At 56.3% G+C, this 17,311-nt stretch overlaps 1 protein-coding gene across 3 annotated transcripts; it reads right to left on the minus strand.

The window, feature by feature from the left end:
- Positions 1-183: 183 nt before the first annotated feature.
- ELP6 (elongator acetyltransferase complex subunit 6) lies at positions 184-15,034 on the minus strand. Of its 3 annotated transcripts, XM_039726604.1 has the most exons (7): positions 14,921-15,028; positions 11,339-11,417; positions 9,729-9,799; positions 4,497-4,624; positions 3,034-3,226; positions 1,481-1,627; positions 184-989 (listed from the first exon to the last, which is right to left on the minus strand). In XM_039726604.1, the coding sequence occupies exons 1-7, from the start codon at positions 15,026-15,028 to the stop codon at positions 861-863; spliced, it is 855 nt and encodes a 284-aa protein (XP_039582538.1). In that variant the 3' UTR covers positions 184-860. The 3 variants fall into 3 exon arrangements, with proteins under 3 accessions (XP_039582538.1, XP_039582540.1, XP_039582539.1); XM_039726606.1 differs by lacking the exon at positions 9,729-9,799 and having other exon boundaries at positions 14,921-15,034; XM_039726605.1 differs by lacking the exons at positions 9,729-9,799; positions 11,339-11,417 and having other exon boundaries at positions 14,921-15,013.
- Between the last annotated feature and the right edge of the window lie 2,277 nt (positions 15,035-17,311).

Below are 17,311 nucleotides of genomic sequence, written 5' to 3' on the forward strand. Positions count from 1 at the left end.
AGGACCAGCTACCAGGAGACCTCCAGGCCTGAGCTCTGCTCCCAGGATTGCCCCTGTGCCCATGGGAAAGGCCCTGTCCTCACCCAGGCTTGGGAGATGCCCATTGCTGCTCCCTGCCAAGGAGCAGGTGGGGAGCAGTTCCCACCCAGAGATCTGGGGTTACTTAATCACCGTACCCTTATCTCACTGGAATGATGGATTATTAATAATCCAGCTTCACACAGGCAGGTCGTGTAACTGCTAGTCAGGGTTTGGGCTGAGGAAGCAGTGGCTGAGACAGGCTGCAGAGGGGTTTGTCCAACCACAAAGCTTGGGAAGCTGCAGGTGACAAAGCGTGGCAGTGCCCAGGTGTCAGCACAGCCAGGGGAGGGCTGTACACAGAGCTGTGCATTTACCAGCTCCATGGAAGGTGGAGTTGGGCAAATCCCTGCCAGCCAGAGCTGGGAGCAAGGAGGGGATTGCGCCAGGCTCCCTGCTCCACCCGCCGTGTGTCATCTCCTCCTGTGCCAGGGGGAGGGAGGGGTGCTCCCTCCATGCCGTGCCTGGCACTGCCACGCTGTGCCCAGCACCGGAAGAGGTGAGGCAGGGCACACCCAGCCCGCAGGGCACCCCCTGCCTGTATTTACATGCTCCAAGGGCCATTCTTGCAAGTTCTTGCTCCCATTCTTGGCCTGAGTGTGTTGGGAACGGGGTGGGAGGACAGAGGGATGCAGCAGGCCCCAGGCAGGCTGATCCCACGTTGGCACCACTTCAGGTGTGTCTGAGCTTCCCTCCTGGGTCAGTCTGCTGCTCCTGAGAGGTGCTGGTGGTGCTTTTGCAGAGGAGGCACTGACACTCCCAGGCTCTGCACTGTCACAGTGTCACAGGACTGCAGCCGACAGCCCCCGTGCGAAAAAGGTGACGTTCCTGTCCTGGATCTTGTACTGGTAGACCTGGACCAGATCCTGCTCCGCCGCCTGCCGCAAGGACAATCTCTTGATTATCTTAATCTGCAAAGGAAAGGAACAGCAACATTGTCCCTCTGGCTGCCCAGAGCAGCCCTGGCCCCAGTGCCTCTGGCTGGCCTGCAGGGAAGGGGTGGCACTGATAAATAACCCATCAGCAGCTGCCTGTCCCTGTGCCTTTGGTGGCAGCCCCTGAGGAGGGATCACACAAGTGTCAGCACCCTCCCAGCCCTGCAGAGATCACCACAGGCCAGGCTCACATGCACCATTTGGGGAAACTTCCCAGCAAAGTTTCCCCTCACCCCGGGGTGGGAGAAGCCTGCACTGCAGCTGCTGTACAAACCCTGGAGAGCTTGCAGAGGTGGGGAGTCCCAGATGGAGGATGTCCCTGAACATCCCCGCAGCAGCAGTGACAGCTGGGTGCTCCAGGGGATTACTCCTTAACCACACTGCAGCCTGGGCTGTCTCCCACAGCCCCTGCAGTGCTGGAGGTGGGAGGGACACGTGCCACCCGTCCATGCTGTGCTGTGCCTCACCTGCCCGTGCACATCCTTGCAGAAGCCGGTGGCCAGCCCCTCTGCCCACAGGATGAGGTCGCTGTGATGGCACAGGGAGTTCACAACCAGCTCGTTCTCCTCATCCTCCGAATCCTCGTTGCTGTGAACCAGCACCACGATGTTCCCCTGCAACGGGAGCAGCAGGCAGGGATGAGCCTCCGGCTGGGAAGAATCCTTTAGGGGAAGGATGGGAGGGTGCCAACAGGAGTTTTCAGCAACACCCCATCTGAGCTCCAGCTTGGTCTGAATTGCACTGGGAAAATAACCAGCAGCTGCTGATGGAGAGACTGGACACGGCCCAGCCAGAATCCCCCAAACCCTGGCTGATCCCCAGGGTGGGCAGCAGAGCAGGGGTGAGACCCCCCTGCAGAGCTGCCTCCAGTCTGGGCACAAACCAGAGGCGTCCCTGCCCACAGCACACGTGATCTTTACGGTGCCTTCCAACACAGGCCATTCTGTGACATGCAAATACTGAGGAGCTCACTGTACATTGTGTACACACACATATATGTAAGGTGCAATCTAAAAATACCTCCAGCCTCTGTGAGGAGACAGTGGCTCAACCAGTCTGTCAGGCTGGGCAGATGGCACTGACTGAATTCAGAGCAGGTAAATAAAGAGGTGGCCAAAGGGCTGCAGCAATGCTCACACCCTCACAGCTCTGACAGGGAGCAAACACCTCCCCAACACAGCGACTCTATTAACATCCATCTCAAGAGACTCTGCCTCAGCTCATGCAAGTCACCAGTGACTGAAAATAACACGAATTCTCAATCAATTAAAATGTACTTTAAGGCTTCAGAACACCTCAGACAGAAATAGCAAAGTGTTAGCGTGGTTTATCTTCTTTTTTAGCTCTCTGGAGGTAAATACTCTCTGCAAGCAGATCATCCCCTGTCAGCACATAGAACCCAACAGCCTGTGCTGTGTGAAGCGCAGGGTGACAGCACCCAACACCACTGGCTCACTCCTCACTCCGGCAGGGAAGTGCCCAGGGAGGGGACGCTGCCTGTCATGGCAGAGCCTGGATGTGAGTGTGAGCACTTCTGGCTGTGGCTCTCTCAGGAGTCCCCCACATCGCTGGGAGATCTCTGGAGATCATCACCCCACCTTGGGGCCCAGCCACACTGGAGGGTAGTGGGAGCAGGGGGCTCCCAGAGGGGCCCTTCATTTCTGCCCCCTGTGAGACCCGTTTCCACCCCTGCCCTCCCACACAGGGGTGTGAGTCAGGATCTCTGGAGAGCCAGGAGCTCCAAAAACCACCATTTTACACCTCAAATCCCTGTTCATACATCAGAGACACACAGAACCCTTCTCTGGGCAGCATCTCCCAGGAGTCCAGCTGAGCAGGAGCCTGCACAGGTACTCAGGGACCCACACAACTCCCAGGAGTGGCCCCAGAGCAATGATCTGAACTCCCTGGACAGCCAGAGCCTTTCAAAAACCTCAGCATGGTGAGATGGAAAGAGCAAACGAAGGCAGGCTTTGCTCTGGAGGCTCTGTGTACAGGCAGGGCCCAGGGGGAGCAGTACCTTCAGCTGGCAGCACACCCACACACGGCAGTAGTGGATGAAGTCCAGCACGGCCACCGGGGTGGCCCCCAGGCTCAGCAGGACACTGAGGTCATCCACCAACAGCACGGGGCCTTTCCAGGAATCGCCACCAGCGGCGCTCAGGGACGCCCGGACAAAGTCAAACAGGGCCCGCAGCTCACAGGAGCTCCCCCTGGAAGAGAGGACAAAGTCAAACAGGGCTCACAGGAGCTCCCCCTGGAAGAGAGGACAAAGTCAAACAGGGCTCACAGGAGCTCCCCCTGGAAGACAGGACAAAGTCAAACAGGGCTCACAGGAGCTCCCCCTGGAAGACAGGACAAAGTCAAACAGGGCCCGCGGCTCACAGGAGCTCCCCCTGGAAGAGAGGACAAAGTCAAACAGGGCTCACAGGAGCTCCCCCTGGAAGACAGGACAAAGTCAAACAGGGCCCGCAGCTCACAGGAGCTCCCGCTGGAAGAGAGGACAAAGTCAAACAGGGCTCACAGGAGCTCGCCCTGGAAGACAGGACAAAGTCAAACAGGGCTCACAGGAGCTCCCGCTGGAAGACAGGACAAAGTCAAACAGGGCTCACAGGAGCTCCCCCTGGAAGACAGGACAAAGTCAAACAGGGCTCACAGGAGCTCCCCCTGGAAGACAGGACAAAGTCAAACAGGGCTCAAAGGAGCTCCCCCTGGAAGGCAGGAACCAGTGTCAGGGGCTTGGCACTGCGTGTCCCCTCCTCACCCACTGACCCAGAGCTGGCATCGCCAGCCTGTCCCCCCTGCTGTGACACCTCCTCACTGCCCTTCAGCCCCTGCTCCTTTACACCTGCGTGTGGTGAAACCCCCCTGCCCTGCTCCAGGGATTGTGGAATGGTTTGGGTGGGAGGGAAACTCAAAGGCCATCCCGTGCCACCTCTCTGCCATGGCATGGACACCTTCCACTATGCCACTATGCCAGGTTGCTCCAAGCCCAGTCCAACACGGCCTTGGACACTGCTGGGGAAGTGTTTGGCCTCTGCTGAGCTTCCCAGGGAACATGGAGAAAGTGATATGAGAATAAACCCAAAAGCCAGCGTGGATAAACCAGCACTGCTCTCTGGGATAAGAATAAAACTCAAATTAATGAAAGAAGGGAATAAAACCACTTGGCTGGGGTTTCATTTGACACAAACCTGTGGAACGCTGAAATAAATGTTGTTCTAGACCTGTGACATGCTTAGCAATGAAGATGGGGGTGGAAGTTCCCCTAAAATTCTGGGAAGAGGGACAGGATGCCCCCCTGAGCAGCAGTGAGGGACAGACCAGGACACTTAGGGGGATGTGCACAATGCTGGTGTTTCCCTTCACTTGGTGTCCAGCTGAGTCCTGTGGCCCTGGAGGGGAGTGCAAAGGGCAGCAGGAGCCAGTCCTGGACCTTGGGTGGCAGCAGATGTGAGGGGGAACACTCCATGCTAGGCTCACCTCAGAAACTGCAGAGGACTGGGCTGTCCTGGCTGCTCCTTCTCCCCAAACAGGAGGTCAAGGCAGGACTGGAGGCCCTCCAGGAAGACAAGCTGTCCCCGCTCCTTGGCAGCTGCCAGACTGACTCCCTTGAGAGAGGAAAACATTAGGGTTAGAGTGAACCCTTATGGAAAATGGTGCACACAGAGCCACGTGGGTCAACTGCCAAATTTTCATTCTTATTTGAATCGAATCTTATCTAAATGTGCTGATACAGTGCTTCAGGGATAAAATGAGCACTTCTGTTACATCACTGGTGGCATATTCACTCTTCTGTACTTTGCCAGGAGATAACAAAAACACACTGTGATTTGGGGGCCCAAACCTCCTGGAATTCCTTCTGGGAAGCCAGCTTGGTGTGCAGAGGCAGGGAGAGAATGACCCAGGCTTCTCCAAGAGGCTGCTTTGAGCAATTCCTTCACCTCCCTCCCTGGGAGGTGAAAGCTTTTGTGTTCCACTATCTCCAGATCTCGGCTGTGGCAATGAGGGCTCCTGGCACAGCCCACGCAGCCGAGCCTGGCACGGCCTGGATGCGGAGAGCGCCGTGGGCTTGGCATCCCCACTTGCACAACACCTGCAGAGAGCAGCCAGGGCTCCCACGGGAAGCAGCCCTGACTCCTCTTGGAGGAGGAGGAGCACAACAAAGCCTGGGGCTGAACTCAGACTCAGACTCAGCTGGCTCACAGCCCTGCCTGGTGGGGAGGCCAATCCAGAGCTGGGAACGTCCAGCTCCAAGGGAGACCTCCCACAGCTGCAGCAGACATGGAGAAGACTCCAGCTGGAGCTCACAGAACTCTAGAAAGGTTTGGGTTGGAGGGATGTTTGAAGGTCATCCAGTTCCACCCCTCTGCAGGGACACCTCCCACTGGACTAGGTTGCTCCAAGGGCTGTCAGGGGCAGAAGGAGCTGGGAAAGGGGCTCAGCCTGGACAAGAGGAGGCTCTTCTTGCTCTCCACAGTTTATTCTCAAAAAGGGTGGTCAGGCATTGGAAGGGGCTGCCCAGGGCAGTGGAGCAGTCACCATCCCTGGGGGAATTGGGTTACTGTTGGGGGTGCTGGGGGACAGGGGGATGCAATGATCCTTGAGGGCTTTCCAGCCTCAGTGATTCCATGATCATGTGCAGTACAATTATTTCCTGGAGGATTGGACTAGGTGACCTTTTCAGGTATCTTCCAACCCAAACTACTGCATAATTATCTTCCCAGGCTCAATTTTGCAACACTATCACTGTGTAACATGGATATTAAGAATAATCTGAGGCCTGACTGAACTCCCATCTGCTGGCATCTGCTCCCTGCTTTAACTGGAAGGTGCCTGGACTCCCAGCCCTGGGAATCCTGCTGCCTGAGGAGAATGCTTCCTCTGTTTTCCTTCTACTCAGCTGGGAAGGAACGTATGCCTGAATGCTCACCCCTCTTCAGACTCCCCCTCCAAGGCAATAGATCTTTTTGGGCACTACCCCTCAGTAACAGCTTCAGAAATAGCAGCATTATTGTGCAATTCTGAGCACACACGATGGAAAACTTCCTAGCCAAGGACAGAACCACCTCTATGTGGCAGGTGAGGAGCAGGGAACAGCCAGCAAATAAATACCTGCCATGCCACAAAGAAGGGCTGGGCTGCACAGCAGCCTCACAAGCCTCGATCCCTCAGGGATTTCTGCAGCCCATAGGACTGGGAACTTGCTGAGATGCTGTGCCTAAATTCACTATTAATATCAATAATTCAGCAACTGATTCTACCTTTGCTTCAGCCATTTCTTCCTGCACACACAAACTCTCTGTACCTCAGATCTGCTAGGAAAGTGTCCCCCCTTCAGAAGGAAACTCAGTGCTGTGACACTGCCTGGGTGACAGAGAAGGGCCACAGCAGCCAGGGACAGGGTGACTGTGTGTCACACCAAGAATTCAGCCCCCTCAGTGCCATGCCAGGGACCCAGCAAGTCCAGCTTCGTTTTCCAACAGGGGAACAGGTCCCAGAGAGACCCGAATCCCCCAGGGCAGTCACCTGCCACAGCAAACCTCTGCTGTCTCCTGCTGGCAGCCCAGTGTGACCTCTGGAAGCAGCACAGGACACATCAGACAGCTTGGAAAAGTGGGATAAGTGCTCAAAACGGCCAGTGGCACCATCCTGAGTGCACAGACAGGACTGATATCCCCAGAGCAGAGCCACGGAGTGCCCAGCACCCAAACAGCCTGAAAGCTTTCACTGCGAGCCAGCATCCCGCTCCATTACCCTGGAGCACATTATCTCTGGCACATTATCTCTGGCACTGTCAGCCATCGACCCAGCCCAGGAATGCTCCTGCAGCAGCAGCTCAGCTGCTCCTGTCCCTCGGGGGAGTGGTGCCCCCCGGGCTGCCAGCAGTGGCAGCCCCTCAAAGCAGAGCTGCTGCTCACTGCTGGCCATTCCATACAGAAAAGCAAAAGATGGGAGGGACAGAAGGAATGGGGAGTGCAAAGCAGGGGGGTGAGCTCATCAGCAAACACAGCTGTGGGACAAAGTGTGGCCATCAGCGATCAGGCCACACCACGTCCTCCAAGCTGTGAGCTCAGAGATGGGCATCAAATGGGGACAAATCTGGTTTTCCTGTAAAACAAAACAAACTTTGTACAAGTGAGGGTGGGAACACCAAGCTGGCAGGGTGCCCTGCTGCTGCTTGTCCTATACAGCCCTGCATGTTCTCTGCAAGGTCAGGGCCAATAACACTGACACTGCCTTAAAACCAAGTGTGGGTCCTTGGGGAAAGAGGACACAGGCACAAAAAAAGCCAGGGAAGGTTTCTCCTGTGAGTAAAGATACATCCCTGTGTTTAGCTAACACCACGTAAGGAAGTGGTTTGGGACTTGTAACACCTGGCACACTGGGAAAGCAGCAAGTCCCTGGAAGCATCACTGCAGCTGTGTATAAATACTCACTTTATCACCACACACCAGTGCTACAAGTGTCACTGTACAATCCACCCTGACTCCAGGAGCCTCCTCCTGGGGCTGGGACCACCCTGCTCCCAACAGAAACTGGGGCACGGCTCAGTTCTGAAGCTCTTCCAAGGGCAGGCTTTCCTAAGAGCATAATCACAGCTGCAGAATCACTGAGGCTGGGAAAGTCCCCTGAGCCCACCCAGCCCAGCCATGCCCCCAGCACTGCCAGGGCCACCACCACCACCCATGTCCCCAGGTGCCACATCCACAGGGCTTTTAAATCTCTTCACCAGTGGGGACTCCAGCACTGCCCTGGGGGGCTATGCCAGGGCTGGATAGCCTTTTTGGGGAAGGAATTTTCCCAATATCCAACCTAAACCTTCCCTGGCAACCCCTGAGGTCCCTGTTCCCTGGGAGCAGACCCTGAGCCCGCCTGGCTGTCCCCTCCTGGCAGGAGCTGTACAGAGCCACAAGGTCCCCCCTGATCCCCCTTTTCTCCAGGCTGAGCCCCTTCCCAGCTCCCTGAGCCCCTCCTGGGGCTCCAGACCCTTCCCCATCTCCATTCCCTGGACACACTCTGTCCTGTACCTGGGGACTGCAAAACTGCCCCCAGGACTGGAGTTTTCCCTCAGCAGTGCCAGCACAGGGGATGGGCACTGCCCTGGGCCTGTGGCACACCATTTCTGCTCTCCAGTAAAGATCTACAGCAGTGAGTTCTTAACCAAATTTGAGTGAATTTGAGTGAAACTACCCAGCCAAGAACCACCTTTCCTGAGCTTGACGTGTTCATCTCTGCAAAGAAGGATTAAAGCAAGGAGAAGATGTGATGGAAACTTGGATATAAATAACTGACGTTGCGACCTCCAGCTCCTCAGAGCTCGCGAGGAATTCACAGCAAGGACCACAGGGGCACCTATGAAGCTGCAAGGCAAGAGTGACTCAGAGCTGAAAGCAGCTCAGCGCTTCTCTGAGCTGTGCTTATCACCTCCTTTGTGGCAGCCACCTTTTGTTCGTGTATCAGACAGCAAATCGCCCCCATTTGCATCGCACGTGTGCTCCAGCTAATCCTCCTGTTCTCTCCCTCCCCAGCTCCCAGCCAGGGAGATGTCAGCAGCTCCCACTAAGTGCACATCGGGAAATCTCGGCATTGGGAAACACCCTGACTTGAGGAACAGGCAAGGATCCCGTATTTAACAGCTGGATTTCCTCCCCACAGCGGCTGCTGTGCCCCATTTCCTGCCCCACTCTGCAAGCTCCCTGCACGGTTTCCTCCCCTCTGCACCACAAAGGCCAGGACAGCTCTGTGCTCGCGCTTTGCTCAGCCAGGAGGATGGCTCTGCAGGGGAATCACTCCTTGAGTTACAGCCCCGTGGGGGAACGCCGTGTTTGCTGTGCACCCCGGGCCGCTGATCTCCTTCAAAGGTAAAACCGAGCAGTAAATAAAATACAGTGGTTTAGCAGGACGATGTTTACAGTGGGGAATACAATACCCAGTTCCTCAGCACCTGGGACTCCTTATCAGCAGCAGGGCTGCTGGGATTCACAGCAGAACCAGCGGGAGGAGCAGGGCAAGCCTCATCCCTTCAGCCCTGGAAGGTCACCTGCACTTCCCACCTGCAGCATTTCACCTTGGAGTGCTGTACAAAGAGCTGAGTGAAGCACTTTGGAGCTCAGACAATGTGCTGACATGCAGAATTACCCTGCCTGCTTTGCCTCTGTTTCCTCATTTCAGAGTACACATAATCCCTGTCCAACTCAGCATGGGAAGCAAATCCCTAGGAATTTACCTGTGGCTCCTGACGGAGCTCGAAGGGATGGCTCAGCCCAGAGGCCAAGTGAGGCACACAGGTGTCCTTGTGCCACAGCCCTCCATCCCAACAGGAACCAGAGGACAGGGACAAAGTCACCTCAGGAGCTCCTGCAGGGGTGCAGGGCTCCTGGCACCACTGACACCACAGCATTTTCCTCTCCAGGGGATTAAGGAACCTCCATCTACCAGTCTGTGCCTGTCTGGGGAACGCTGATCCCAGCTAACACTTCTAAGCACAAAGCAAGCAGCTGTTCAGCTCTGGCAGGGCAGAGCCCATGGGACACCTTGCAGCCAGGTTTCTGCCCAAAAGTGCTCTTTATCCCCATCACAGAGCACCAGTCCTGACTGCCCCCATCAGACCTGAAACATTTGCTCACACACAGTTCCTATTCCCCCTTCCCATCCCTTCCCACCCAGAAACTACCTGGATCCATACCAATGAGCCTATGCCAAGAGACTCACCAGTTTCTGTGCCACGATGCTGTAGTGGCTGAAGGACTGCAGCAGGGCCACAAAGCAAACCTTGCAGCCAGCTGGGGAGGGACAAAAGCACACATTAGCAGTTCCACTTTGCAGCTGACATTACCAAAGCTCATAAATCACAGCGGCCAGGCCACAGATCTGTCTGGAAGGACCTTGAAGTGATGCAGGTCTAGACAAACCCTCCTTTGCTTTCATTTTTCACCCTTCCAGAGGATACCCGCATTAGTGAATATGTTAGTTTAAAAAGAGAGGGAAAGGAAAAAGATGACTTTAAAAAGTGTAAGGCCACTTTTCTGCCTCATGCCAGGCCAGCCTGGGACCTCCTGACCCTGTTTGCTGGTGTGACAGTGAGGAGGCCAAGGGCCAGCTGTGACACTGAACTACTGAGACCACACATGCCAAAAATTCCCATTTTGGCTCTCACAGGGCAAGTGACCTTGACTGGAAAAACACAGAACAGAGAATTGTGTCAGACACCTAAATAAAAAGTGATTTTGGAACACAGTTTGGGTATGAACATAATCAGTGTTTGTTGGACATGGATTTCAGTAGAACAAGTCAATGGCCCCAGATGAACCTTCAGATCTCCCAAAGGTTTTGGGCATCAAGTGGACAACAAGGGGGTGCTGCAAGCAGGGAATAACTGCACCTAGGTCCCGGGCTGGAGAGGGGCAGGGGACAGCCAGCTCACCTGTCCTGAGACACAGTAACAACCCACAGGGCTGCCCACCCACCAGGGATGGAAGGCTTTTCCCAGGCACACAGGCAGCTCTGGACAGCGACTCCCAGGGCACTGCTGCCCTGCAGCACCAATCCCCAGGGCACTACCAATCCCCAGGGCACTGCTGTCCAATCCCCAGGGTACTGCTGCTGTGGGGCAGGACATCAGCAGAGCCCGAGGCAGTGTCTGGCAGCTCTCTTTGAACCATTCCCACTGTCACCAACCCACTTTCCATGGGATTTCCTTCAGTTTCCCTCTGTTCCACTAAGTACAAAACATTTCAAAGCAGGGTGAAGCCCCAGTGGAGGCAGTGGCGGCTCTGGGGGCACAGTGTCCTCGTGCCATGCCCTGCCCAGCCCCCTGAGCTTCCTTTCAGGTGTGACAGTACCAGAGCTGCTGGGCTGGTGGCTGTGCCAGCAGAAAGCTGGAGGAGTCCCCGAGTCCAGTGCCTGCTCTGCAGGGGCCAGGAGGTTACTCACAGGAGAAACTGCTCCCAGAAAAGTAATTAGAGGTCTTGCCAGGCTCTGTTTGTTTCTTGACTCACTCTGAGCTTATCTGTTGTTAATTGGTCCTGATATGTGTAATTACATCATAAAAATGGAAGCGGTGAGAGAATTGCAGTGAACACCTCCCTGTCAGAGCCTGTGTGATTTACAACCATTGCCACAATCCATGATGAAACAAAGTGCAGAATTATGGGATGTACCCAAGGATACAGAGGAGTCCCAAGAACAAGTCAGGACTAGGAGCCATAAATGCTACCCCCAAAGCTTTGTGTTCATGTGAGGATAACTCAGACTCTGCAGAACTGCCCTCTGCTCATGGAGCAGCCCTGAGGGAACCTCAGGGAGGGCTGCTGCTGACCCACCTCTGAGGTAGAAGGAGAGGAAGTGGTGCACCAGGAAGCTGCCATCTGTCCGGCTGTCTCGCAGCAGGGTGAATTTACCCTGGCAAAGAAGAAGCACAATAACAGAGTAAGGTGAGGGCACAAACTGCTCTTGGTAGACAAGATGTTGGCTCAAGCTGCAGGAATTCTGCAGGTGCTACTCAGAGGAAGTGGACAAGCAGAGCTGCAGCTGCCTGTCTACAAAGGGAAGCCAACATTTCCTCTGGACAGAGCCCACGGGGAGGCATCTGAACCACAGCATTGCTGAGGCTGGAAAAGCCCCGTGAGCCCATCATGTCCAACCCTTAGCCCAGCACTGCCACGCTCACCACTGAACCATGTCCCACATGCCCGGCATCACCACCAGCTAAAAACCCTCGTGCTCAGCTGAGAGCCCAGCTGGACCCCCACGTCTGTGCCCAGCAGGTGCCACCCCCTCCCCTGGCAACCACAGATGTGCAGCACGGTGCTCCCAGTGCCACCACAGCCAGAGCCTCTGGTGCTGGACACCATCACAGGGGTTCTGGGCATTTTCCAGCTCCCAGCTTTGGCCCCTCTCCTCTAATTCACTGGCATCTTTCTTCTCCACCTGGCAGGGGAACAACAGCCACTCACTCACTCCATTGCCAGCCCATTCCCCCCTGCCACAGCCAGCACTGCCAGTGTGTTCCAAATGTCAGTACCCTGGAGCTGCTGTTGCTCCTGTGCCCAAACAGCCCTCCCTGTCCAGGTTTATTCCCAGTGTGCCACCTTTGGGGTAGAAAACCTTATCACCAAAATTCTGCAGTGCACAAAGCTCTCAGCACAAGGTATAAACCTTGTTTTGATCAGGCAGGAAATTAATTCTGTTCATTAGTGCACACTCATTATCAGCCGCAGCCTCATCAAGGTGTTTGTTGCCATTAAAATCTTAGTCAGGATGTTTCTTTAATCAATACAAATCATAGATGAGCTGCTTGGAAACACAAAGAACTTATCAAAGTGGGAGGTTTTTCTGCTCCCAGGAACAGAAGAAGCCTTTCACAGCAACAAGCCATCTCCACAGAGGCAATTCCCAAGCCATCCATCAGAACAAACTCCCTGGTGCCGAGAGCCCAAAGCGGAGCGAATGGAACAGCAAATATTGAACATGACTGCAGGGAATGCAGAGCAGAGCCCAGGGCAGGGAAGCTGCCCTCCCTCAGCTGCAGTGAAGAGCTCTTCCCCCAAAAAGGGTTATGCCTCAAAGGCCACCGCAGTGACAGGGACACCGCCCTCCGTGGATGAGCCTGGAGGAGATCTGTGCTCAAACAGCACAAACCAGACATTCAGGGGTTTGTCTTTGCAACTCCACCCCTGCAGCTCCCCTCTTCCCCACCAGAGCCGCGGGCAGAGCAGGCCGAGTGCTCCCTGTGCCCTCCCTGCCAGGCTGTGCTGCACACAGCATCATTCCAAAGGCAAAGCCTTCCTGCAGCACCCTCTCCATGAACCCCAGCCCGCTCTGTCCACGCTCTGCCCTCACACAACACCTGCGGGCTGAGGCAGAAGCTGCAGCTACTTGTCAGGAACTGCCAGGATCGCTCGGCGGGCAGCAGTGGGTGTCACAAGCCCACGGTGCCACAGCAGGCACACCCACAGCCACAGCCACAGCGGCAGCAGCTCCGTACACGATGCCCTGCGGGCACGGCTCCTGTCAGCTCGGAGCTGTGGAAATCAGCAGCGGGAAGGTGGGGCCCGCAGAGGGCTGACACTGTCACACGGCAGGACCCAGCACACGGCAGGGACTGGCTGTGCAGGGATCGCTGACACTGAGGGGACCTGCACACACACACACTCATCACCTCCCAGCAGAGAAAAGCAGATGTAATACCCTGAGTGCTGCAGGAAGCCATTCCCCACTGCAGCACTGGGAAGGCCACCCTGCTGTGAGAGCCGGACAGAGCGGAACCCGCAGCGTGTGGTGGGATGGGATGGGATGGGAAACTCAACCCAAGGGAATTCCTCACACAGACCCAGCTCCTGCCCTGGCTGCCAAGTCCCAACCCAGAGGCCAAATCTTGTGGTTTTGCTCTGTGGGATTTGCTGCTCACATCAAGGCGAGCTCCTGCCTCAGAACCAAGCTCATGGATGCCTGCATTCCCGCTGATCCCACAGCTCCACACCACACACACCTCAGAGCACAGACTCCACCAAGCTCCCCTCCCTCAGTGCTTCACGTGTGTTAAAACCCAACGCCAACCCCAGGGCTCTGGGACTTTGCACAGCCACACTGTCCTGTACTCCACCCAGCCCCAGCCAACACCTCCAGCAGATCTGCCCTGAGCCCCAGGGGCACCATCCCAAATTCCCCTCAGTACTGTCTCCCCAGCCAGCCTGACAAGGAATGACCTCAGAAGTAACTTCCAGATCAAGGAGAAACCTCCCCTATTCCCATCACAAGCTGGTAGTAGGGCAAAGGGGGAAACTCAGACTTCTAAAATAAATTATCACCCCAAACCTGCTTTCATTATCTAAGCTCATAACCTTCAGGAAAAACATGGAGTAACAAGCAGCACACGGGTAATTTATTAATAATTACTGATGACACCGAGCTGGTGGTGCAGTCAACACGCCAGGGGAAGGGATGGAGCATCCAGAGGGACCTGGAGATGCTGATGGAGTCCATGAGAACCTCACGAGGCTCAGCAAGGCCAAGCGCAAGGTGTTGCACCTGGGTCAGGACAACCCCCAGAACCAGCAAAGGCTGGGGGACGGATGGACACACGGACAGAAATTATGAGCTGCTCCAGGCTGGGAGAGCTGGGATGTTTCCCTGGAGAGGAGAAGCTCCAGGGAGAGCTCAGAGCCCCTGGCAGCACCTGGAGGGGCTCCAGGAGAGCTGGAGAGGGACTGGGGACAAGGATGGAGGGACAGGACACAGGGAATGGCTCCCACTGCCAGAGGGCAGGGATGGATGGGAGACTGGGAATTGGGAATTGTTCCTGGGAGGATGCTGAGGCCCTAGAATAGAATCCCCAGAGCAGCTGTGTCTGCCCCTGCACGCCTGAAGTGTCCCAGGAGGCTGAACGGAGCACCCGGGACAGGGGAAGGTGTCCCTGCACAGGACAGGAGCTGGGACTGGAGGGGCGCTGAGGCTGCTTCCAGCCCGAACCACTCTGGGACTCCATGACTGGCATTTTACCTGCACAGCTCTCACAGACAGCGAGGGTGTTTGGTTCCTGCGTGGCTTCATTAACACCTACATTAATTAATTTAGTGCTCTAAATGACAAGTATCTCTAGAACAGCTCGCCGGCCCGGAGCAGGGCCCACCAGCGGGTTTAACGCACAGCTCTGTGTTTATTCCCCTCACGGGAGCACGGACACACCGCGGGAACAGAGCTCGGCCGCTTCTCAGCGGCGGATTCTGGAGCCAGAGCCGTGAGGGGCGGCGGGCAGCGGGACCGGGAGGTGGAAGGGCCGAAAGCGGCTCCGCTCTGGAACCGGCCGCAGCCTCCATCTGCGGGGGCCGTGCCCCTCCCGGCGTGCCCCGCCGCTCCCGGCGGCCCCGGCCCGTCCCTCCCGCCCTCTCTCAGCGCCCTCTCACCGCGTCCGGGCGCTCCGGGGAGGCCCCGAGCAGCTCGTTCAGCTCCGCGAACATGGCGGGCGGCGCTGAGGGGCCGCGCCGCGCGGGAAGCGCCGCGGCACCGCGCATGCGCCGGGCGGGGGCGACCCCTGCTGGCGGGGTGGGGCCGCAGCCGCCGTTGCCGCCCCCCGCGTGCGCGGGCAATTAGCGGGGCTGGCGCTAATTAACGGGGCTGGGCGCTAATTAACGGGGCTGCATCGGCAATTAGCGGGGCTGGGCCCGTGTCCCACCGTCCATGAAAGCGGCTGGATCCTCACCCGTGTGGTTAATTAAAGTGCTAAATGGGACTGGATCCTCATCCCGTCATTAATTCATGGGGCTGGATCCTTATCCCATCATAATTAATAGGGCTGGAGCCACATCCCAGAGTTAGTTCATGGCACTGGATCCTCATCCCATCATAATTAATGGGACTGGATCCCCATCCCGTCATTAATTCATGGGGCTGGCTCCTCATCCCGTTGTTAATTAGTGGTGCTGGATTCTCATCCCATCATTAATTCCTGGGGCTGGATCCTCATCCCACCATAATTAATAGGGCTGGATCCCCATCCCGTCATTAATTCCTGGGACTGGATTCCCATCCCGTCGTTAATTAATGGGGCTGGCTCCCCATCCCTTTGTGAGTTCATGGGGCCAGATCCTCACCCCGTTGTTAATTCCTGGGGCTGGATCCCCATCCCATCATTAATTCATGGGGCTGGATCCCCATCACGTCATTAATTAATAGGGCTGGATCCCCATCCCATTGTTAATTCCTGGGGCTGGATCCTCATCCCGTTGTTAGTTTGTGGGGCTGGATCCCCATTCCATCACAATTAACGGGACTAGATCCTCATCCCATCAAAATTAACAGGGCTGAATCTCTATCCCATCATTAATTAATGGGGCTGGATCCCCATCCCATTGTTAATTCCTGGGGCTGGATCCTCATCCCGTTGTTAGTTTGTGGGGCTGGATCCCCATCCCATCACAATTAACGGGACTAGATCCTCATCCCATCAAAATCAACAGGGCTGAATCCCCATCCCATCATTAATTAAAGGGGCTGGATCCCCATCCCATTGTTAATTCCTGGGGCTGGATCCCATCCCGTCATTAATTAATAGGGCTGGATCCCCATCCTGTTGTTAATTAATGGGGCCGGATCCCCACCCCATTGTTAATTCATGGGGCTGTCTCCCCATCCCATTGTTAATTAACGGGGCCGGATCCCCCTCCCATCATTAATTAACGGGGCTGTCTCCCCATCCCGTTGTTAATTAATGGGGCTGGATCCCCATCCCATCATTAATTCCTGGGGCTGGATCCCCACCCCGTTGTCCCCAGGGCCCCCGGCTCTGGTCTGTCCCCAGCAGCCTTGGTGGCACTGCCACCCCTGACCCCGCTCACAGGGTGCCACCTGTCCCTTTCCAGCCCCCTGTGTGCGGGTTTAATCCATCTGGGACGCTTTGGGACACGGGGGATTTGTGAGGGGTCTGTTGCTCTCTCCCAGTTTCCTGTTCCAGCACATTTGGGAAGTGCTGAGCACGCTGAAAATGATCTGCAGGAACAGCAAGTTACAGCCCACAACCACCAAACCCCACCTTCTTTGGTGCCATTTTTGCCTCCGAGCCCAAAACTGAGCTTTTTGGTACTTAATTCACCTTTCCCTCTGCTCCAGCAAAGCTTTTGTAACCTTTTGTCATGAGTTTCATCATGGGAACTGGAGAGAGGATTCAGGAGCCAGGGGTGTGCCAGGGGGCTGGAGAGAGGATTCAGGACCAGGGGTGTGCCAGGGGAATGGAGAGAGGATTCAGGAGCCAGGGATGTGCCAGGGGGGCTGGACAGAGGATTCAGGACCAGGGGTGTGCCAGGGGAATGGAGAGAGGATTCAGGAGCCAGGGATGTGCCAGGGGACTGGAGAGGGAATTCAGGAGCCAGGGGGCTGGAGAGAGGATTCTGCAGCCCGGGATGTGCCGAGGGGCAGCTGCAGGGAAGATTCTGGAGCCCGGGATGTGCCAGGGGTCTGGAGGCCGGGAGGCTGCCCTGTGGGCATTAGGGGGCATCCCGCGATGGGATCCGGGCACGGAAGGAGGGGCTGCAGCCCCTGCATCGCTGCCAGGAGGGTTTGGCGGCACCACGGCCGTTCTGCTGCCCTCATTCCCCGTGTCTGGCACTCCCCATCCTGCTCTCCAGCCCGGCCGGGGTCTCTGGCCTGCCCTGCCTCTCCTGCTCCCTTTGGTGCCTCCCCTCCTGCAGAAGCTGCGGCTCGAAGCTTCTTTTAGGAGCCCTTTAGGATCGCTTTGCTTTTGTCCCCGCAGCCTTGCAGGGCACTGGAGCCCGCTCGGAGCCGGGCAGTGGGGTGTGCCA

Source organism: Passer montanus, unplaced genomic scaffold (assembly GCF_014805655.1).
Source record: "Passer montanus isolate IOZ18808 unplaced genomic scaffold, ASM1480565v1 scaffold59, whole genome shotgun sequence".
Lineage (NCBI taxonomy): Eukaryota > Metazoa > Chordata > Aves > Passeriformes > Passeridae > Passer > Passer montanus.